Source organism: Sorex araneus, chromosome 2, assembly GCF_027595985.1.
Source record: "Sorex araneus isolate mSorAra2 chromosome 2, mSorAra2.pri, whole genome shotgun sequence".
NCBI classification, from domain to species: domain Eukaryota; kingdom Metazoa; phylum Chordata; class Mammalia; order Eulipotyphla; family Soricidae; genus Sorex; species Sorex araneus.
This window is the reverse complement of record NC_073303.1, coordinates 52050008-52073706: the sequence shown is the minus strand read 5'-3', so window position 1 is coordinate 52073706 and position 23699 is coordinate 52050008. Positions and strand designations below refer to the sequence as shown.

Here is a 23699-nt window from a genome sequence, read left to right as displayed (position 1 = left end):
TCAGCCTCCAGCCACGCCGACACCTAAAGCAGAGGCCGGGAGGAGCCGGGGCTGGCGTCCGGGAGGGGCGGGCGACGAGGGTACACACGGCCTGCGCCCGGCCCTGGACACTGGCTGACTTAGAGGATTTCTCGGCCATCGCAGGAGTTCCTGCCCACCCCCTCCCCAGGAGAGGGCCAGGCCTGGATCTGGGAGGCAGGAGGGTGTCTCCTAGGGCCCCGGGATGCTGAATAAATCTCCACCCATCCCCGGCCAGGGTCCCCCAGCAGCGGCTTCACAAGGGGAAGACTCCCTGGGTGCCTCTGTCTGCTGACCCCTGCTCTGGACCCTTCCCCCTCTTTCCCCTCGGAACCCACCTGAGCACAGCCCCCGACTGCCTCCTGCCCACAGTGCCAGAACTTTTAAGATGGACAGCAGGGAGGGCGTTTTCCTCGCATGCGGCTGACCCTGGTTCAACCCCAGGCATTCCATATAGTCCCCAGAGCACCACCAGGAGTGATTCCCAAGTGCAGAGCCAGGAGTAACCCCTGAGCACTGCCCAGTGTGGCCCCTAAACTAAAATTATAAGTAAACAAAATAAAATCAGAGGGTCTGGAGCGATAGCACAGCAGGTAGGGCGTTTGCCTTGCACGTGGCTGACCCAGATTCGATTCCCAGCATCCCATATAGTCCCCCGAGCACCGCCAGGAGTAATTCCTGAGTGCATGAGCTAGGAGTGACCCCTGAGCATTGCCGGGTTGACCCAAAAAGACCAAATAAATAAATAAATAAATAAATAAAAATAAATTCAGAGTCAGGGAGTTGGGGCCATACCCGGCAGTGCTCGGGGCTTCCTCCTGACTCTGTGCTCAGGGTTCAGTCCTGGCCAGGCTGAGGGGACCCTGTGCGGTGCTGGGGACAGAACTGAGGTCAGCCACCAGCAGGGCGTAAACGCGAAGCCCGGGACCATCTCTCTGGATGCACCCCCCCCCAGCGCCCACCCCCAGCTTTTTTAATGGCGCTGGTTAGTTGTTTCTGTGTTGCTCGGGGCTGGCCCCAAGGCCCTGCAGTGGCCGGGGGTGGAGCCAGCAAGCTGCGGAGCGAGAGGGCAGCCCTGCCAAGCTCGCCAGCCAGTCTGAAACCTCAGAAGGTTGATACCTGATACTTAGTGACACTCCTGGTAAGGCAGCGGCTGGAGCAGGAAGACCCTCTGAGTTTTGCAAGAGGGGGAAATCCTAGCCTGGTGGTACATGTTCCCATGGACACACACTCACTCGCTGCTCTTGTGAGCACAGGCCCTACCTCCCTCGAAGGCTCTGGGCTCCTCAAGGGCACCGTTACCTGCCAGCCTGGTAGCCTTCCCCCTCAACAGAACTAGCAGGACCCCAGTTACGTCCAGGCAAATGAAAAGCCCACCTGTTCGAGACTCCTCGAGTTAGGGGTGGCCACACGGCACTTCTGGCAAACAAGACACAAGCTGAAATCTGCAGAGGCTTTGGAAAAGCTCTCAGTTCCCTAGAAGAGTGATCACTCTGCCGTCTACCCTTCTTCCTTCCCCCTGGAGCCTCAGAAGCAATGGCAGGAGCTGCAGCAGTCTTCACTGTGCCCATGAGGCAGGGCTCTGTAAGGGAGCGACACCGTGAGGGAGGGGAGGGCTTTGAGACAGAAGGGACCGGGGTCCCCGAGGCTCCCTGAGGCTCCTGTCTCAATGTGCCACCTGCCATGTCTCCTTCTTAGAACTGGGGACGGTGGCATTTGAGCCAGGACGTTTGGTGTGTGTTGCGGGCAGAGAACATGCCGGCATGCCCAGGACCGCCCCTCCCCCTGCAGGGCTCAGAGTAAAGGCAGGTGGAAGCCTGTTCCTGCAGCAGCTGCCTGTGTCTTGCTGGTGAGGGTTCGGGAGACACTAGGGCTGAGCAGTCACCCCCCGCACCCCCCCCTGGAGCCGCCAAGAGGCGCCCTGGAAGTTCACGAGGGAAGTTCACTCCGGGCCGGCACTCTCCGGAGTCCCCGGGCAGGGCTGCTGCTCTGCCGCCCTCCTGGCATCTGGTGCCGTGTTCCCCTCCCTGTAAATCAGGGCTTTGTCCTCCCTGCCGCGGGGGGACCGGCCGTGGCTGGGGGTGGGGGTGCCACAGAGCACGGGGCTTTGTTTTTCTTCCTGCTCTACAGGAACACGCACCAAGTGCAGCCCGAGTGTGGGGACGCAGTCACCCCAAACCCAAATATTGACATTCCAGGTGAATGAGTCTCGCCCAGGCGCCCGGGACGGGGCAGGAGCACATGCCAACGGGAAGGAGGGTTCTGCAGCTCCGGGGGCCGCTCCACAGCCCCGTGCCACCCTCCACTCCCTGCAGCCCCTGAGCCGCCACCCAGACGCCCTGCCCCCAGCCCTCCTGCATCCAAGAGCTGCCTGGGTGACAGCCATCTGGCCGCCTGGGGAGGGGCAGCCAGAGGGGGCCAGAGGGACTGGCACAGATCTCATCCCGGAGCCTCGGTGCAGTGACTGGGGTCTCTGCTAAAGGCGGGTCCGGCTGCACCTTTGCTCTGAGAGGCTCTTCTGGCCCCGCAGACCCCAAAGGGAGACTGTGACACTGTGACAGCACAGGGAAGCCTCGAGGCTCTGCAGTCGCAGGGACCTGATGTCCCTGGGGTCCAGGCAGGCGAAAGTGCTGAACCACGCACAGACACACATCTACGTGCACATGCACACACAAATGCACACGTGTATGGCATGCATATACATCCAAACACACACATATGCCTACACACATGGATATCCGTGTACACACACATGTACTCAGAAATACACACATACATAAACACAAGTGCACATATACATGTCCATATACAATCACTGTATCACTGTCATCATTGCTCACCAATTTGCTCAAGCGGGCACCAGTAACGTCTCCATTCATCTTAGCCCTGAGATTTTATTTTATTTTATTTATTTTTTGCTTTTTGGGTCACACCTGGCGATGCACAGGGGTTACTCCTGGCTCTGCACTCAGAAATTACTCCTGGCGATGCTCAGGGGACCATATGGGATGCTGGGAATCGAACCTGAGTCGACTGCGTGCAAGGCAAACACCCTACCCGCTGTGCTATCACTCCAGCCCAGGCCCTGAGATTTTAGCAGCCTCTCTTTACTCGTTCTTCCCAGTGGTGCCACATTGGAGGCTCTTTCAGGGTGAAGGGAGTGAGACCCATCATTGTCACTATTTGGCATATCGAGTACGCCACGGAGAGCTTGCCAGGCTCTGCTGTGTGGGCAGGATGCTCTCGGTACCTTGCCAGGTTCTCTGAGAGTGAGCACTAGGCTGTAAGAGGTCCCATATACAAGATATAAACAAAAATGTGCAAAGACATCCAACATACGCACATACATAGACACAAATATACAAGCCCACAGATCACACCTATACACGCATGCGTATACAAGGCGCACGCGCGCAGACACACACACACACACACACACACACACACACACACTCCGTCACAGACAGACCATCTTTCCTCCAGACCCTGACGCTGCCCATAGTCAGAGATCTCATGATTCACACGTCTCAGAAGAAACCGCAGTTGCCGTGGAAACCACAGCACACATGGAGACACACGGGGCACACGGGGTACACGGGAACTTGGGCACAGCAGGAGGGTGCCCTCCCCACGCGTGCCTCTGGGCTGGGCTGCAGGACGCACAGCCACCCTGGTCGGACGGGTGGGGTGTTGGGGAAGCCTGGTGCCCACCCCCAGGGGGTGGGAAGGGTAGGGATAGTGGCCACTGGGCCCTGAGGGAGGCTGAGGAGCGGCGAGGTGGGGCGGGAGTGTCAGAGCTGCAGTGGGCAGGGGACAGGGTTCTGACAGATGGCACCTCAGACGGAGTCACATGTTGTTCCCTCCTGCCACTGGATGTGAGGCAGGCTGCCCAGAGCAGAGCCAGCTGGGGACGGGGCCCGGTGGTTCAGCAGGTGTCCCAGAAGAACTGGGAAGGGGGTCCCGGTAGGACAGAGGTGTCCACCCCCGACCTGACCCCACAGAGACATGGCCGTTATGCCGCAGTGCCTGGGGGGTCCTGGAAGGGGCAGTGTGGGCCTGAACCCCTGGTCTAGACTTGCCAGGAGGTGGCTGCAGGGCTGAGCTGGATCCCAGATAAGAGAGGAACCGGGCCGAGGGGCTGAGGGGTTCCAAAGCACCGCGTCCAGCACCAAGGGCACTGACCGCAAGGCCCGCTCATAGACGGAGAAGCACTGGGACCCTTGGGGGGCGGTGAAGGACACAGAGGTGGCATGGCTCAGTTAGAAACAGGCTCTCTGGAGCCCGCTCAGGTCTCCAACCACTCAGCCACCCAGCCAACTCTCCGCCTGCCACCACGGGCTGTGCAGGAAGAACGGGAGGAAGGTGGGAAGGAGAGCCACGGTGGGTGGTGCAGGTGGCCCCTCTCTGCAGCTCTGCGTTAAAAGAGAGGGGGAGGGAGAGGGAGAGAGAGGGAGGGAGGGAGGGGAAGGAGGGAGGGAGAGAGAGGGAGGGAGGGGAAGGAGAGAGAGGGAGAGAGGGAGGGAGGGGAAGGAGAAACAGGGAGAGAGAGGGAGGGAAGAAAGGGTAGGGAGGGAGAGAGAGGGAGGGAGGGAGGGAGGGAGGGAGGGAGGGAGGGAGGGAGGGAGGGGAAGGAGGAAGGGAGAGAGAGGGAAGGAGGGGAAGGAGAGAGAGGGAGGGAGAGGGAGGGAGGAAGGGGGAGGGAGGGAGAGAGAGGGAAGGAGGGGAAGGAGAGAGAGAGAGGGAGGGGAAGGGAGGGAGAGAGAGGAGGGAGGAGAAGGAGAGAGAGGGAGAGAGAGAGGGAGGGAGGGACCAATACCGAGACAGGTGACAGAGACCAGTAACTCTCGGTCGGAGAAGACGGCAGATAAGGCGGAGAGGGAGGGAAATGACAGAAGCTACAATGATGCCATAAGGAAAATAAGAGACAAAAGCGAGTCAGGAAAGTGTCCTCGCCTTGCGGGGCAGGGTAAGGTGGAGCCCTGGAGTGGGAACATCGCCCGAACTCGGGGAGCAAACTCCGACAAACCCCGGGTGCAGGCGCCCGGAGCAGTGCTCAGCAAGGAGCCACGTGAAGGAGCGGCTGGAGTCACTGCACGAGAAAGGCGATTCTGACAGTGAGACAGGACAGGGCCAGGGCACGTGCCTTGAGCGTGGCATCCCGGCCCCGCGGTTTGGACACCCCAACTGCGAGGGCTCCCTCCCGAGCACCAGGGGCGTCCCTGGAGGCCCCCACGAAGCTCTGGCCCCCACAGCACCCAGTCCCCAGGGCCCTGTGCTGGTCTGCAGTTCAGCGTGGCTGGGGACTGCCCGGAATGGGTGGGGGGCAGAGGGGCCTCCTGAGCAGGGAATGAAAGACCCCACGTGGGGCCGGAGTGACAGCACAGCGGGTAGGGCGGCCGACTCGGGTTCAATCCCCAGCATCCCATTTGGTCCCTCGAGCACCATCAGGAGTAATTCTGAGGGCAGAGCCAGGAGGGACCCCTGAGCATTGCTGGGTGTGACCCAAAAAGAAAAAAAAAGACCCCCATTGTTTGAAACACAGCACCGCACGTGCGCGCGCGAGCACACACACACACACACACACACACGCACGCACGCACACACACACACTCCTAATTCCTGAGGTATCAGTTTGACAAAAGGCCAAAAGCTTGACAACACACTTAGCTGGAAAAGCTGTCTACACTAGGCATTCTCCCACGCTGTTTGGGACATGCAGAAAGGAGCAATTAATACAGGGCGTGTGGTCACAACCAAAAATCACCTAGTCCCAATGATAACGAAACTGGGATAAAAGTTTCAGGGCCCACCCCAAGGACATACTGTTCAGTCACGTGCCAATGACCCCCCGTGCTCAGGGCAGTGGGACCAGAACGGAAGCTCTGGGGGCCCATGCGCCCACGCCAGGCTTCGTCTGTGGGACCCACCCATCCTGACAGTTCTGGAGACTGGGCAAAGGCTCAGCCTCACCCCGTGCCTGCAGCCACCCCGGGTCTGCACCGGGAGCAGCCGCCCAGGTGCCGGCCAGGGTGGGGGTGCCCCTGTGCAAAGCAGACAGGGCTGGGGGCGTGCTTGTGCCGACTCCCTTTCTGAACTCTCCCTGCGCGCACTTTCCACTTGGACAAGCTCCTCTTGAAGGACGAGACAGGCAAGTGGTCTGGGTTATGTGTTTAAAATGGGGTTGGGCTCAGCGAAACCCCTCCCATGCAGAGGAATGAGAAGTCAGGCGGGTGGGGGGCGGGGATGGGAGGCCAGACCCCGGGGGGCTGGCTTTGCAGGGGTGCTCAGAGCTGGTCCTTAGAACACATGTGAGGGACAGCCGTGCTCCGGAGTCAGCCGGGCTGGTCTGGACTAACTAGCTTGAGCGAGTCGATTATTAAATATTCAGGAATTTTGCAAGCGGGTTATTAAACTTTATACTGGATACTATCAAGATGTTCTAGTCTGGGTACTGGGCAAGGAATCAAGCCCTGCTCTTGGGGTGAACGCCCCCTGCTTGCTGAGATCCCTCTGTGGTCTTGGTCCTGAGGTGGTGTGTGGCCGCATTCTGGAAGGTGCACCAGCTACAGACTAGCAACTGGCTCCCCAAAGTGTCTTCACCTGCACTGGTGCTAATTTTCTGGGTGTGAATTTTCACACCCCAGAAAGAAGGACCCTGCAATCAACACAAGCGTGCCTAGTAATTATTCTCCCCAGAAGCAGCACTTGGACAAAAGGGACACACAACAGTAATGAGAGAGTTTAGTTGGAGACCCAGGACAGGGGGTTGGTGTTCATCTCTGCAGGCCATGGAGGGTGACCAGTCTGAACCTCACGGAGAAACTGCAGGTCTGTGTGTATCTGTTCGACCACCACCAACACACTCAGCCTCCAATGGGTCAGGAACGTGCTCCTCCCCCGTCCAGCAGAGGCTGGTGGAGCTCTCGTCCAGATCTGGAAGACACAAGTAAACATGGATAGTTTGGTCCTATCTTCTGCATAATGTAGCCAAGAGAGATGTGGACCACTAGGACATCTCACAGACCAGTATCAGGAACTAGGGGCTATTTCTTCCACCATCATCTGGACCCAGTCGATCAAGGGCTTCATCTTGGCTCCAGAGAACAAGCGAGGCCAGTAGGAGAGAGGCTGTGGTGACCTACAAGGTCTGAGATAAACACTGCAGTGGCCTTAGAGAGGTACCGATCCTTCACAATACTCAGCTACTCTAGATGGGCACTGGTAGGATTGATTTGGGGGCTCCGGGTTTACTCCTGATTCTGCACTCAGGGACCACTCCTGGGAGGGCTTGGGGGACTACGTGGAATTCCAGGGATCAAAGGTGGGTCTGGCTGCATGCAAGGCAGTTGTATGTACTATTTCTCCACCCCTGGGATTCCTTTTGGAAGATGAGGAAACTCAAATTCAGTTTATAGCTCACTTTGCTGCACCATTCTTTGGTTTAAAAGTTGACAGTAAACTGAGACATAAACCTGAGAACTCTGTAACTTTCCACATGGTGATAAAATAAAAAAAAATAATAATAAAATAAATAAAAATTGACAGTAAATATCCTGGTTTCTATCAGCTAGTTGCCTGCTGAAACATGTAGGCATTGTCTCATTATCATCCCCCTGCCCCCAAAAAAACGCCTTCTGGTTATGACAAATAGATTTTCATGGGCTGTATTGTGAAAATGCACTGATCAAACGCTATAGCAATGCTCTCCGCCGAGATGTGACCCTAGTGGCCGCACGTGTGTGGCCTCTCCGTTGCTGGATGATCATGATCCCAGAGACCAGTTAAACTACTTTTGGTACCAGCAGCTTCTTGCAGAAATGTCTCTAGACTGTGAACTAAGCCACGGCCCCATGCCACCCCAGGAGGGGAAGGTTTTTCTCTCTCAGCTTTTCCTCTCGGGGTGGCAGGGGGAAGGTGTGGCAACCACCATCTTATAAGGACCACTAAAGAGAGGTACGAGCTTGCAATGATGCAATTTCTGGCAGAAATTTCCCTGGACTTAGTTACTAAAATACTAAAATACAGAAATCCAAAACCATGTGGCCACTATTGCAGCCGCATGACCTCGTATCTCTTCATTCTCAGCAATGGAAAACAAATTATCAAATGCTTCCTTTTCAGCAGTTCTGATTTGGGGAATAGGGAGGACTCCAAACAATAATAGTGAGTTTTCTATGGAAATATTGAATGTAATCAAAGTAAAGAGAAAGTAAAGTGAAAATTATCAGCTACACAGGCAGAGGGGTGGGAGTGGGAGGGGAGGTATACTGGGGTTCTTGGTGGTGGAATATGTGCACTGATGAAGGGATGGGTGTTTGACCATTGTATAACTGAGACTTAAGCCTGAATGCTTTGTAACTTTCCACATGATGATTCAATAAAAAAAAAAAGAAAGAAAAACGCTATAGCAAAAATTCTGTGTGGAATTCATTTGCTACTTGAACACATTATACTTTCAATCAGTATCTTGGACTCATAGTTTCTGGTTTATAAACTCTGAAATGCTTCCCAGAATTCCTAAATTTTGAACAGTATCCTTGTGCAACTATCCTGGTTTGTACAGTTCTAAAGATCTGTGAATTCTCCATGTTGGACACTTGGGGGTTTCTAATAAGAACGACTTTAAGTAGCCTGAGAACTAAGCCTTGGCCCCGTGCCCGCCCTGGAGGGGAAAGGCATTTCTCTCTCTCGCCTCTTTCTCTCCGGGGATGAAGGGCGCGGTGGCCGCCATATTAAGACGACCACAGATGGGATTTACGACAAAAACTGCAGCAAAAGGACACGAGGGTGCTCTTGGGAAGGTGGGAGGCACCGGCCCCTCCCACCGCCGAGATGTGATCCCGGGGGCCGCACGCATGTGCGGCCTCTCCGCAGCTGCACAAGCGTGAATCCAGACCCAGCAAAACCTCTTTCGGCGTGGGCAACTCCTCGCAGAATGTCTCCAGCCTGAGAACTAAGCCTCGGCCCCGTGCCCGCCCAGGAGGGGAAAGGTATTTCTCTCTCTCACCTCTTTCTCTCCGGGGATGAAGGGCGTGGTGGCCGCCATATTAAGACGACCACAGATTGGGTTTTCAAGCCTGCAATTATCTAATATCTGGAAGAAATCTCCCTGGACTTCTTGTTAAAGTACAGAAATTCAAAACCGCGCGGCCGCTACTGCGGCCACGCGACCTTATATGTCTTCACAGTAGGTCTGAATCTAGTGGGGTACTCCTAACAACAATAGTGAGGTTTGTGTTGAAATATTGAATGTAACCAAAGTAAACAGAATGTAAAATGAAACTTATCAGTTACAAGGTAGGGGGTGGGGGGACGGGATGGGAGGTGTACTGTGTGGGGTTTTTTTTTTTTTTTTGGTGGTGGTATATGGGCACTGGTGAAGGGATGGTTGTTTTAGCATTGTATAACTGAGACCTAAGCCCGAAAGCATTGTAATCTTCCACACGGTGATTTAATAAAATAAAATTTAAAATAAAATAAAATTAAAAAAAAAAGAATGACTTTAAGTAAGCTCAAAGTTGCAAAGGAGTGATTAATGCCAGCCTCAGAATTTACATTAATACCAAGAAGATGGTCTGTAGTGTTCTTCCACAAAAGTAAAAATTTTTATCATTTGGTCAATTGGTTTATGGACCACACCTAGGGGTATCTCTGGCTCTGTGTTCAGGAGTGACATCTGGCCATGCTCAGGGCACCGTCATGGTGCTGAGGATTTGAACCCAAGTCACAGCCGCTGCCTCCTGTACTATCTCTCTGGCCTGAGTAAAACTTAAATGAACCCAGTGATCTGGAGAACGTTGCCGATCTGTCTCCTCTGAAGTGAAGGACTGGCGCTCCCATGGAATCCTTGAGCTGCAGACAAGGCTACGCAACATCTAGCAGGCATCTCCCCACTCTGGGACCCGCGCAGGTCCTACCTCTGGGAACACGACATTGACCCACAGACCGGGTGAGATAAAGACTGTCCACGGCGGGTGAAGCCTAAGATGAGAGAGGCTGCGGGAAGCCCGGGTTCTGGAGGAGCTGGCCTGACGGGAGCTATGGGAGACCAGGAAGGATGCAACATGGAGTTTGCAGAAAGCATCAGTGGATACGGCTACAGCTCAGGTCCTGATGAACTTCCTCAGCTCTCGGGGTAGAAATGGAACCTGGAGCACAGGCCACTGAGCAAGGCTGTAGCAAAGCTGTCTGAGCAGAGTGAATCTGGTTGCCAGGGCCACCAGATCTCAGCTTGGGCAGAGCCAGGAGCAATGCACTGTGACATGGCGCCACGCAGAGAGGGCATCCAAGCAAGCAGCATCAGCAGGTGACCCTGACCCCGAGGCTCCCGCCATTGCACCAGCATCCCTCCCTGAGCCATAATCTAAGGGTAGATTATTACAGATGGGGTGGGCAGAAAGAGGCCAGGCTTGTTCGTGAGGAGCAGAAGTGGTGGTGGTGAGGGTGGGGGGTCTCTAAGAGATGCCCTTGAAAGGCAGAGACAGGGTCAGTCTCCCCCTGGGCAGAGCTGTGGAAAGGGCGCTGGAGCACAGGCCACCGAGCAAGGCTCGGTGCTGAGGCCAGATACACCCACAGGCAGTGGCAAGTGGATGGGAAGGAGAAAGCAGGGCAACTGTGGGCTAGAAATTCTTGGGAAGAGGCAGTGGACGGATATATGGGAGCGGCACTGGAGGGAGATGTTTGTGTCACCTGCCATGTCCTTCTGATTTTCTGCCTGCTGGGTTTGTGCATTTTGATAGAAACAAAGATGCAAACACACACACAAGTAGCCGTTGAATCTCCAACTGTGATAGGGAGTTTATATTTTCCATTGCGGGTGTAATAGTTTCTGCCTCACATAATTTCAATGTCCTCTTGTTAGATAGATATATTTTAAAGATAGCTATATGTATAGGGGCCGGAGCGATAGCACAGCCGGTAGGGCGTTTGCCTTGCACGCGGCCAACCCGGGTTAGATCCCCGGCATCCCATATGGTCCCCCAGGCCCCGCCAGGAGTAATTCCTGAGTGCAAAGCCAGGAGTAACCCCTGAGCATCGCTGGGTGTGACCCAAAAAGCAAAAATAAAATAAAATAAAATAAAAATAAAGATAGCTATATGTATAACTATGTGTATATATTTGGATTGGAGACCACAACTGGTCAAGAGTTACTCTTGGCTCTGCACTCAAGAATCACCCTTGGAGGGTACCATATGGGGTGATAAAGATGGAATCCAGGCTGGCCATGTGTAAGGCAAGTGAACTATCTGCTGAACTATCAATCTGGCCCCACACTTGCTATAAATTTTTGAAAAATTGGTTCTTTTCTCAATATATAATGCCTTTTAATTAATTTAATTATTTTTTTGCTTTTTGGGTCACACCCGGCGATGCACAGGGGTCACTCCTGGCTCATGAACTCAGGAATCACCCCTGGCGGTGCTCAGGGGACCATATGGGATGCTGGGATTCGAACCCAGGTCGGCCACGTGCAAGGCAAACACCCTACCCGCTGTGCTATCTCTCCAGCCCCAATATATAATGCCTTTTTTAACTCATGATATTTCCTTTCTTTGAACTATTCTCTGTTTAAAAAGCTAACTAATCCCAGTTTCCTTTGGCTAGTATTAACACAGTATAAAAAGCTCTAGCCATTTATTTTGAATCTACATATGTCTTGATAGTCATCAAAGTTTTCTAGTAGACAACACATAGTTGTGTTTTTTAAAAAAATAAATTTATTTATTGAATCACCGTGAGAACAGTTACAAAGCTTTTGGGTTTAAGTCTCGGTCATACAATGATGAAACACCTGTCCCTTCACCAGTGCACATTTTCCACCACCAAAACCCCCAGTATACCCCCCATCCCACCCCTCCCCCTGCCTGTGTGGCAGATTATTTCCACATTACTCTCTATCTACTATGATCACACTCAATATTTTGACACCAGACCCACCATTAATATTTGGGATTTTCCCCCAACACTCAGACCTGACAAAAAGGCAACATTAGATAGTTTGTTTTCTATTGCTGATTATGAATAGCATATGATTTTGGAATTCTGAAATTTTAATAATGAAGTCTGGAGGGATTTCTGCTGGGTTCCGAGATTCATTTGTGTGTCTCTGAGATCATGGCTGTTAAGCTTAATAAGTAGCCGGAGGGGCCATTCGTGGGTGGCCACTCGGGGTCTTGTTGGGGCAGGGGAGGACAAGGGCCAGCTCCACCCCCTTCCCGTGAGGCCCCGAGTGTCTCGTCACTGCTGGCCCGCACCTGTCTGTCCAATAGCCTCTGGAAGATGGTGGTTGGACATCACCTTTTCCCACCTGGGGTGGTCCGGTGCGGGTTGCCTAATTCAAAGTCCGGAAGCATTTCTGCCAAAAGCCTCTGGGTTCCAAGATTTGTTTGTCTGTCTCTGCAGTTGTGTTTTCTAATCTAGTATGAAAATTAGTCTCTTAATCGGTGCATTTAGAACCTGTAAATTCAAGGTGACACATCAGTGATCACAGCTCTAGATCAACATCTGCCTCTCGCTACATTGTTCTAATTGCGGCCGATGGTGACAGTTGTTCAGGTGCTTTCCTGTAACTCTCCATGTAGGTTAGTAGTTATTCCGACCCTTTTATTTCAGGTTTTAGTGACTTGACTCTTGGATTCTTCTTTTCTGTGTCCAGGTAAAGTTTTGTAAATTTTATTGCTCCTTTCAAAAAACCTTTTGATTGATTGCCTCTATTTTTAGTTTCTATTTCACTTATCTGTGCTTTAACTTTTTTATTTCCTTTTTTGTTTCTTCTAGCCTTGGGTTTAGTTTACTCTTTTTCTCCTAGTCCCATAAGGTATGAAATTATGTTACGTGAAAACTTTCTTCTTTTCTAATATAAGTGCTGACAGTGGCCCATTTCCCCCTGAGCTCTGTGTTTGTGGTAACATTGGCCCATTGTGGTTAGCTCGCATTCATCTCAAAGAATTTTCTAACTTCCCTGTGGATTCTTGATTTATGGATTCTTAGACCCACTGGCCATTTTATGTGTGCTACTTAATTTTCACACCTTTGTGGCTGAACTTTTCTGTTTTCTCTTTGCTCCCGACTTTCATTTTCCATCCTAACTAGAAAAGAAACTTTGCATTGCTTCAATATTTTTTAGTTTACTGAAATTTATTTTATGATTTTACGTGTGTCTAACCTAGAGAATATTTCATGTACACTTAAGAATGTGTATTCTGTCATTGAGTTGGAATTGTAGTGCTTACATAGTTCCCTATTTCGTTCCTGATCTTTAGTTTACTTTTTTTTTTCCTAGAAATTTTTATTGAGACACCTTGATTTACAAAGTTGTTCCTAATAGAGTTGTTTCAGGCACACAGCATTCGAACACCAATTCCACCACCAAGGTCTCCTTCCCTGCACCAGGTTACTTGCTTACCTGTTTTCTTGTTATTAATTTCTTTTCTTTATTTTCAAAAAAATTTAATGACTTACCATGAGGTACAGTTACAGACTTACAAACTTTCGTGATTATGTTTCAGTCATACAATGATCGAGTACCCATTCTCCACCACCAATGGTTCCAGTGTTCCTCCTGCCACCCCCTCCCCCCAGACCCTCCCCGCCTCTGTGGCAGGCACATTCCCTCTTACTCTCTCATTCCTTTTAGGTGCTATAGTTTGCAACAAAGGTATTAAGTGGTCATCATGCTTAGTCTATAGTCTACTTTCAACACACATCTCCCATCCTGAGCGAGCCCTCCAAGCAACCTTTACTTGGTGGTCCCTTCTCTCTCTCAGCTGCTTTTTCCCCCAGCATGTTGGTCTCCAAAAATATTAAAAGAGTAATCCCTAGTTTCCCCTCTCCAGCAGTTCCGTTTTAGCCATCTCTATCAACTTAATACAGCCCTCGTTCCCAAGATCCTGTCCTACATTCTAAACATTCCTGTAAATCCTGAACTCTTCCTTAGAAAAGGAAGTTAGCAATTTCCCAAGACTATAAATTCTGCCCCCAAAATGAACCCACAACTTAAGCTTACTGAAGACTAAGAGACAATGGGCGATACCTCAGGCCACACAGAGACCCAAAAGCCTCGGCCAATCAGCTCCCTGCACCACCCTCGCACGCCCTGTGATGTTCGCGTCAATCAGTAAGAAATGCAAAGCAATACCCAAGAGATCAAACTTTTGTTTAAAAGTACTTACATGACCAAGCCGCGTGGGGGCACTGGAACTAGGAGGCTCCGTCCCAGCCTCCATCCCGCCCCTGCCCCGGGAAGTCACACCCTCAACCTGCCCCCGGCGCCATCTTGCCGCAGCCAGCAGTGAAGAATCTGGGCCACCAGGCACTGTAAACCGGGGAATGCTCTAGATTCCAGACTGGGCCAACAACACTGGGGCACCAGACGGAGAAGGTGCAGCCAACCTGCCTTCTCAGATGGAGCCCTGGCGACACTGAGCTTCTACTAACATGGCTCCTGTATGTGGGACTGGGATATCTCTCCAAACTGCATGGCCACTTACGTGGCCACGTGACCTTTCCTAATATACAGAAAGTCACTCAGGGATGGCTCCCCCACCCCTGAGCACCCCTTATCCCAGAGGTACAGAAGCCAATCTCGGGATGCAGTGGCTGCTGGCTAATATACTCCTTGACTGTGAACTAAGCTACGGCCCTGTGCAGCCCCGGGAGGGGAAGGGTTTGTCCCTCAGCCTTTTCCCCTTTGCAACAGCATGGCAACCGCCACCTTTCAGAGCCAATTGGACAGAGAGATAGGAGCTTGTAGTGATGGGGCCCTCAGGGTACCTCGAGATGGGGGGGGTAGAATCAGCCCTGCTCCCCGCCCAGACGAGACCCCAAGTGGCTGCCCACAAACAGTCCCTCTGCTCCTAACAGCCATGATCCCAGAGGCACACAAACCAATATCAGAATGCAGTGACTGTGGGCAGAAATACCTCTGGACTTAATTACTAAAATACCAGAATCCCAAAACTGGGCAGCAAAAGCATGCGACCGTGCAACATCATATGCTCTTTGTTATCAACAATAGAAAATATGTGTTCTAATGATGCCATTTCGACAAGTCTGATTGTTGGGGGGGAAATTCCAAATAATAATAGTGGGTTTCTGTCACAAATTGAATGTAATCAAAGTAAGGAGAGAGTAAAGTGAAAATCATCTGCCACACAGGCGGTGTGTGTGTGTGGGTGGGGTTGGAGGTTGGGGTATGCTTGGGTTCTTGGTGGTGGAACATGTGCACTGGTGAAGGGATGGGTGTTGGATCATTGTATGACTGAGACTTGAACCTGAAAGCCCTGTAAACGTTCTCACAGTGATTCAATAAATAACTAACTAAATAAACAAAAGTACTTACATGAACGCCCCTTACTTTTAGTCCTGTGCTGGGTTCCTTCCCACATCGGGAGTTTCTTTCTCTTCCACTTTCCAATAAAATTTTTTTATTTTCTAGCTCTGAATCTGAACACCTTTATTACTCAATATTTTCATTCGTGAACGTATTGAAGAACCTGGGAATGGTGGACCAACACGGGCCCACGGCCCTGCCCCTGTATCAAGAATGCAGAACTGAACTCTTTTCCTCTTCTGTCTATATTTTTTTTGGGGGGGTCACACCCGGCAATGCACAGGGGTCACTCCTGGCTCTGCACTCAGGAATTACCCCTGGCAGTGCTCAGGGGACTATATGGGATGCTGGGAATTGAACCTGGGTCGGCCATATGCAAGGCAAACGCCTTACCTGCTGTGCTATCACTCCAGCCCCTGTCTATTTTTATTTTGCAAAATTTGGACAGTCTACTGCTAGGTGCAAGTATACTTATAACTATCAGGTTATCTTAATTTAGAGACCCTTTTTCAACCAAAAATTCAATGTCTGTATTTTTCTCTTAGAGTTTGTGACTCAGTGTATTTTGTCTAATTTAATTATAGCTATAAATATATAATATATATCCTCGTGATTACTATTTGCACAAAAAGAAATCCTTTCCCAGCCCTTAATTTTCCATCTATTTATGCATTTGGATCTAAATTTGGTTAGCTGACTCAAGAAGAATGAGACAAGCTAAACAAACAAATAGCAAATACCAAGGATACATCAGTAATCAAACTCTCTCAGAATACAAGCTCAACACCAAATCGACAGCACGGGGCCGGGAATTTAGTCGGTCACTTTAAATCTCACCCGTGGGACAAGTAGCTCAGAGAACAGGGAGCCAATCAAAATAGATAATAATAGGGAGAGAAGGAAAGTGCCTGCTGTCCTCAAGGCGGGGGGGGGGGGGGGGGGGGAGGGTGGAAGGAGGGAACCTGGGGACACCGACAGTGGGAAATGTGCCCTGGAGAAGGGACGGGTGTTGAAACATTGTATGATGAAACAGATCATGAGCAACTTTGCAACTGTGTATCTCACCGAGGTTTGATACAAAAAGAAAATAGATACTGGGATGGCTGAGACAGTGGCAGATAAAAGGAAGCCCCCAGTCCGTCTCTCCCTCTGCACATGCCCAGGCAGACTGCGGTCAGGTAGGGCTTGCACCTGCCCAGATGGGTGCTGTGTTCAACAGGGCACAGAGGCCCAGGGCATTTAATGAGCACGAGAGCACCACCCCCTCACACGTGTGGTGGCCGGAAACTCGTAAAGCTGGGACAGCTGGGTGGAGTCGGGGAAAGGTCCAGTGACAAAGTTTCAGACTGCCAAAGCGTCCAGTGATAAAAACGAGCAGATGGAGAGGGACCAGACCGGGAGGACCGGGAGGACTGCCCAGCGGCACGGGACTGCAAGAGTGACATCGTACACAGGAGCCTGGACATTCAGAGAGGGACCCAGGCCCATCTCTCTGAACCATATCATAACCTCCAGCTTCTTAACCTCCCAAGTTCTGTATGCGAATCTTTCACGCCATTCTCAAGAACCCACCAGGCTCGGGAAAAATCCACTTTCCCAGTAACAAAATGACCTCCATGCTGAATTCTATTTGGAAAAAAAGATGTATGGAGCAATTAATCTCAACCCTCCTCAAACCCTCCTGGAAAACAAAGGTTGACAAAATCCTTCGGTTGCAGGCAGAAAAACAGGGAGCAATATAGGTGGCGGAAACTGACACCTGAACCAGCCCGGAAATGTGGAGCCTTGACAGGAAAGACCCATGTTCGAGGCCTGGCGAGTTGCAAGAGGCAGAGTTCCCTGGGCGTAGACGGGGCTGGACATCTGAGTGAAGACGCCGTGCAGAGGGACCAAAAGACCATTAGCTGCTCCAAACTCTCCCCCATGAGCCGTGGCAGAGGGCTGGGGCTTAGGGGCAGTTTGGGCAAAATGTATTTAAACTAACTTGGCCTTGGAGGAGGCCCTGTCAGTGCTGGGGCGTGTCCTTCTGGAGACCTGGATCTCAGGCTGGGGGGCCGTTTCCCCACCCTGAGTGTGTGTCCCGCTCACCCCTGCTTGGCGTGTGTCCTGGCTTCCTCCCCACTCTGGAGCAGCCTGAGTTTGCTCTCGAGCACTTCTCTTTATCTACCCTCTCCTTCCCTCCTTTACTGCACCAGGAAACCTGTTCTGCTTTAAGACTCGTCTCCCCCTAAAATTGTTTTCTACTAGGGACTGGCAAAGCCCGGGTAAGGTTCAGGACTGACTTTCCTTCCCTGCAAAGAGCATTTTCTCACTCTGCCCTCATTCGCGGCAATCTGCAACTGGGTGTGGGGGATCTTCTTCTCCTGTGCGGCTTGAACGTCACCTGCCGGAGCATCCCTGGGCCATCCAGGGCCTCCCCTAGACTCTGTTCAGCCCTGAATTTTCCAGGCACTTCCTCAGAGAACCGAGGTGGGCAAGAGAGGGAAGCGGTGGGCTTCTTTGGGGCTGCTACCTCTGCCAGCCTGAAACCCCACTTCTCGCTGGTAGGGGCGCTTCCACCAACAAGACTTCCTAAGACATTATCTGATGTCAGCAGGGAGCTGATGTCAGAGCCCAAGGCGGCCAAAGAAAACAGTGGGCCGCTCTTCCTTGTAAATAAAGATTAAAGATGCTCAACTAAATACAATAAAACCAAATCCAGCAGCATATTAAAATGTTTATGAACTATGGCCAAGTGGGATTTATGCCAGGGATGCCATAATGATTAAATATATGAAAGTCAAGTCTATGAAATTCAACATATTAAGACAATGAAGGGGGGAGAAAAAAAATCACACAATCAACCCAGTTGTTTGAATTGTCAAAACAAAATAAACATTTAACGAAGGTCAACCTTTATACAATTGAAGAAAAGTTACTAGGGCTGGGAAATAGTTGAAGGCCTGGAGAATACGCTTTCTTTACGTGCAGGAAACCAAGGTTCAAACCCTCACTCCCTGCCTGGAGCATCAGCCCCACCCCCACCTCCAGCCAAGTCAAGAGTGACCCCCAGTACCACCGGCACAGTCATTCTTTTTTTTTTTTTTTAAATTTATTTATTTTTAATTAGAGAATCACCGTGAGGGTACAGTTACAGATTTATACACTTTTGTGCTTATACTTCCCTCATACAAAGTTTGGAACCCATCCCTTCACCAGTGCCCATTCTCCACCACCCGTAAACCCAGTGTCCCTCCCACCCTCCCCAATCCCATCTCCCCCCCACCCCACCCTGCCACTGTGGCAAGGCATTCCCTTCTGTTTTCTCTCTCTAATTAGCTGTTGTGGTTTGCAATAAAGGTGTTGAGTGGCCGCTGTGCTCAGTCTCTAGCCCTCATTCAGCCCGCAACTCCCTTCCCCCACATGGCCTTCGACTACAATGTAGTTGGTGATCGCTTCTCTGAGTTGACCTTTCCCCGGAACGTGAGGCCAGCCTCGAAGCCATGGAGTCAACCTCCTGGTACTTATTTCTACAGTTCTTGGGTGTTAGTCTCCCACTCTGATATTCTATATACCATAGATGAGCGGCACAGTCATTCTTAACTCGAGCATTTCTGAGCCCCAGTTGGTTCACAATGGCCTTCATCATGATTGATCCTGAACCTACTTGTTCTGAGTATTTTATTTACCTTATCCCCACCCCCACCAAAAGACCATGTAGGTCAGAAGGGGGTCTTCTCCGTAGACTGAGGGCACTGTGAAAGACTATTAGCCAACATTCTGCTCACGGGTGAGGACCAAAAGCTTTCCTCCTAAGACCAGGCCAGTCCTATGTTTGATCATTTACATTTGATCATTCTTACCACTCCAGGTCAGTATCATACCAGAAATTCTTACAAGAATAATTATGCAGGAAAAATCAAAGTTGTGGTGCTCAAAACAATGACACTGACGTAAGGATAGACATAAATATCAATTGCAGAAAGTCTGAGAACCCAACAATAGATTCAAACATCTGTGGCCAGTTGATTTTCAGCAAGGTGTCAAAACCATTTAACAAGGTAAAGAATGTCTCTTGGACAAACAGTGCTGAGGTAACCGGGTATTTAACTGCCCAGTGACTCGAGCCTGGGCCTGAGTGACAGTACAATTGGCACTTACTTCGCATGCGGCAACCTGGGTTCTGTCCCAGGTGTCCCATACTGTCCCTTGAGCCCTCTGGGAATGACCCCTGAGGACAGAGCTAGAGGGACTGAACCTGGTGGGCCACATGCAACCAGCTGCCCTCCCCGCTGTCCTACCTCTCCAGCCCCAAATAATGCAGTTAAAAGTGGTGCTTTGCGGGGGGTTGACAGACTAGGCAAGTGCGTACGCTCGCTGGGCCACAGAATTTCCTTTTAAAGTCAGGAAACACGGGTGGGGGAGCAGTCTCCCCACAACATGGCCGGCTCCCAGAAACCCCACAGTCACTGCAACTGTCACAGCTGCCGCCGTACTCACACACACACCAGCGTGCTCTGCCACTTCGTGATGGAATCTTCAAGGAGACGCAAGCAAGCAACTAAGGCTCATGGACACACCATTCCCCCTGGTCGAAAACTCTGGGGCGCCCTCAAGAGGGGGCAGGTCGAGTCCCCACCCTGCCAAAGCCCCGGCAACCACACCCACACCCCACCCCTGCAGCCACGCCAACCGCCCAGCTCCACCGCTTCCCTGACACTCTGCAGAGACACCAAGTTGCAAAAAATGACTTACCTGGTGCCCGGCCTGAGAACACCAGGGTCTTCTTGGAGTGGGGGCGAGCAGCCTCTCCCCACCCCACCCCCACACTTCCGGAAGCCCCAGGAGTCACGTCCTCCTCCCCTAGTCAGTGCCATGTCAGCCCACAGGCCCAGCCCAGAGATCCTGGAGTCTCTGGACTTCATACGCTTCCAACTTCTTTAATAACGAAATTTCAGTAGGAGCACAGCAAGCGACAGAAGCCAACTGAACTCAGCAATCAAAATCAACATCCCAGAAGACTCAACTAGCAACCGGCAGCTTAGTAAACCTTTAGACAAGGGCTTAATGACCCCGTGGAGAGATAAAACAATTTTTCACATAAAAAAAATGAGTTCTTGGGACCAGAGCAATAGCACAGCGGGGAGAGTGCTTGCCTTGCATGCACCCGACCTGGGTTCAATCTCCGGCATCCCATAGGGTCCCGGAGCACCACCAGGAGTAATTCCTGAGTGCAGAGCCAGGAGGAATCCCTGAGCATCGCCGGGTGTGACCCAAAAAGAAAAAAAAAATGAGTTCTAAACTTACTGATTTTCCTATTGGAGCTTTGTTATATAATCAACTTCAACTCTAGGATTGTGTCAACAGTTGTGGCTTCTCCCTGCATTTAATAAAATGAATAAATAAATACATTTTTAAAGAATAAAGTCAGGAGAATGTTCTGGGGCTGGGTTGTGGTCATGGTTGCAGGAAATCATGACTGTATTAGGTGCCTCTGAATCACACCCTTCAGATAATCCATTCTGTAATTTGTTATTTCTGTTGCTTGTTTCTGGGTCACACCTGGTGGAGTTCGGGGCTTACTCCTGGCTCTGAGCTTGGGGATCACTCCGGAGGGGCTCGGGGGGGCCCGTGCTTTGCAGGAAATTGAGCTGGGGCTGGCTGTGAGCAAAGCAAGTGCTCCTCTGCCCCCTCTCTAGCCCCTCTCTTGTGAAGTAGAACACGCAGGGGCCGCAGCTGCAGCCTGGCTCGGGGCAGAGTCTTGGCTGCTCTCAGCACCGTGCTGAGATCTCAGGCCCTTTCCCCACGATCTCAAGGAGCTTCTCAAGACTTTACTGGACATTTGAATGTTTCAATTTTGTTATTTTGTGTGGGGGTTTTTTTGGCTAGTATTGGGACACAGCAGGCAGTGCTCAGGGGCTATTCCTGGCTCTGTGTTCAGGAGGGACCGGCTGCTTAGGGGACCATATGTGGTGTTGTGGGTGGGACCCGGGTTGCCCTGCCGAGAGTACTGGCCGCTTTCTCTGGCCCTGGATGCTGCCAGTGCTGGGCTCTGCCTCGAGTTTAGTTGTAAGGACTCTTACATTCCCACCCACCCGACACGTGTCGCCAGCAGCCCTGCAGAAGGTCCTGCGGTGTGTGACAGAATTCTGCCCGTGCAGCTAGGCGGAGGAGCTCGCAGTGGGACCCTGCCCTGTGGGACACGTCGGGCGTGCATGTCCCCTGGCCGGGCGTGACTCCGTCACCACTTACCCTCCTCGCCTCCCTCCCAGGCTCCACTTGGTTTGGGCGATGCTGGCATCTCGGTCCCGGGTCCTCTCTGGCACGGCTGGCTGGGAGCTGGGGGTGGGGGGACGGGGCATGCAAGCGTCAGCAGCCGCCCAGCAAACTCTGCCTTGTTTATTTTTTCCATGATGTTTTGGAGTCCGGCAAAACAGACAGGACAACATGTCCTGGGGCACGCACCCAGGTTAATGAGCGGGGCTAATGGCAGGACAAACCCCTGTAATGAGAGGTCTCTGGCCAGCGCCTCCACACACCAACCAGGAAGGAGGGCACGTGAGCCTTTGCAGGGACAACACGCCCCGTAGGGCAGGGGTATAAAAGCCACAGCCTGAGCACCTGCACACACACACTCACTCACTCACCCACCCAGCCTCCTCCTCGCACCACCTCCACCCGCCCGCCATGGCCGCCTCCGCCCTGTCCATCTGCTCCAGCGACCTCAGCTACGACAGCCGGGTCTGCCTGCCAGGGTCCTGTGAAACCTTTACGGAATCCTCCTGGCAGGAGGACGACTGCCCCGAGAACTGCTGTGCGCCCCCCTGCTGCGCCCCCAGCTGCTGCGCCCCCAGCTGCTGCGCCCCGGCCCCCAGCATGACCCTCGTCTGCAGCCCCATGAGCTGCGGGTCCTGCTCCCCCTCCTGCTGCTCCTGCTCCCCCTGCCAGCCGGCCTGCTGCACCCCCATGAGCTGTACCCCCATGTGCTGCACCCCCGTCTGCTGTAAGCCCATGTGCTGCACCCCTGTCTGCTGTAAGCCCGTGTGCTGCACCCCCATGTGCTGCACCCCCGTCTGCTGTAAGCCCATGTGCTGCACCCCCATGTGCTGCACCCCCGTGTGCTGTGGGGTCTCTCCCTGCTCAGACCCCTGCCAGTCCTCCTGCTCCCCCTGCCAGCCGCCCTGCTGTGTGTCCCTCTCCTGCACCCCCGTGTGTTGTGGGGGCTCCCCGTGCCAGGCCCCCTCGTGCTCTCCCTGCTGCAAACCCTCATCCAGCATCTCCCTCATCTGCCGGCCTGCCTGTCCGCCCCCCTGCCAACCCCCCTGCTGTGGCGCTGCGTCCTGCTGCCCGCCCAGCTGCTGCCGTGGGTCCAGCATGTCCCTGCTGTGCCGGCCCGCCTGTAAGCCCGCCTGCTGCGCCCCTGCCTCGGCCCAGAAGACCTGCTGAGCACTGGCCCTCTGAGCTGCCGTCCTGGGCACCCCGAGCCCCTGCTGAGCCAGAACCTCCCCCGCCCCAGCAGGCGACCCTCAGTGGAACCGAGGACACTTGAACGTGTCCCTCTCTGAGAAGAAATGACCTGAAGATGCTTCGAGGGGGCGGGCAGAGGCCAAGGGTCCCTGCAGGCTGGCGCTGGCCTTTGATGTGCCCGTGTCCACTGCTGTAACAATAAAACGTTTGTGCTGAGCCATTTGCACTGTGTTTCTCCTCCTAAGTCCGACCGCGGTTCTCTGCCTTGCAGAAGCCAAACAAGCCGGGCACCTTCCCACGTCCCGGATGGAAGTGGCTGGCACCTGATCAGAAAGAGTGAAAGGCTCCAGAGCACACCAGCATGTGGGGTGGGACTGAGCAGTTAGGGGTCTCCGCGGCGCCTGCAGCTTAATACTCACTGCCAGAGCAGCCCCTGAGTACCACCAGGGGCGGCCCACCTTCTCGTTTTAAAAAAAGCTCTTAACCTTTGCCGCAAAGCAAGACCCCTAGGGAAAGTCAGAGTAGCTTCACATTATTTACCTTGGTTTGGGGCCATGCTGGCGGAGCTCAGGGCTTATGCCAGGCTCTGTGCCCAAGGGTCACTGCTGGCGGTGCTTAGGACACCTTACGCTGTTCTGAATATCAAACCAGGGCTGGCCGCATGCGAGGCCTGGTGCTGCGCTCTCTCCAGCCCCAGCGTTCGCCTTCCTGTCCCATCCCCACTGCCCCAACTCTTCTGTCCCCTAACCACGCACCCCAAACTCTCCCCAGGCTATTGACTCTCCGGAAAATCCTTCTCCAGGACGAAACACTCTTTCAGCTCATCTTAGCAGGACCCCTCAGTACTCTGGACAACCCCCGTGGCAGTGAAGCTCGAGGGGCCACCCTCGCAGGGAGCTGCCCA

General features: G+C 52.6%; 1 protein-coding gene across 1 annotated transcript; it reads left to right on the top strand.

Annotated features, from left to right (window-relative positions):
• Positions 1-22015: 22015 nt before the first annotated feature.
• Positions 22016-22774, top strand: LOC101547121 (keratin-associated protein 10-8-like). Its single transcript, XM_055124418.1, has 2 exons — positions 22016-22456; positions 22505-22774. Exons 1-2 carry the CDS (start codon positions 22016-22018, stop codon positions 22772-22774), a joined length of 711 nt encoding a protein of 236 aa, XP_054980393.1.
• The last annotated feature ends 925 nt before the right edge of the window (positions 22775-23699 follow it).

Excerpts from the sequence above, each read along its gene's own strand:
- LOC101547121 (XM_055124418.1), top strand. The coding sequence starts at position 22,016 with ATGGCCGCCTCCGCCCTGTCCATCTGCTCCAGCGACCTCAGCTACGAC. Across the intron at positions 22,457-22,504 it reads GCACCCCCGTGTGCTGTGGG|CCGCCCTGCTGTGTGTCCCT; the intron begins GTCTCTCCCTGC and ends TCCCCCTGCCAG.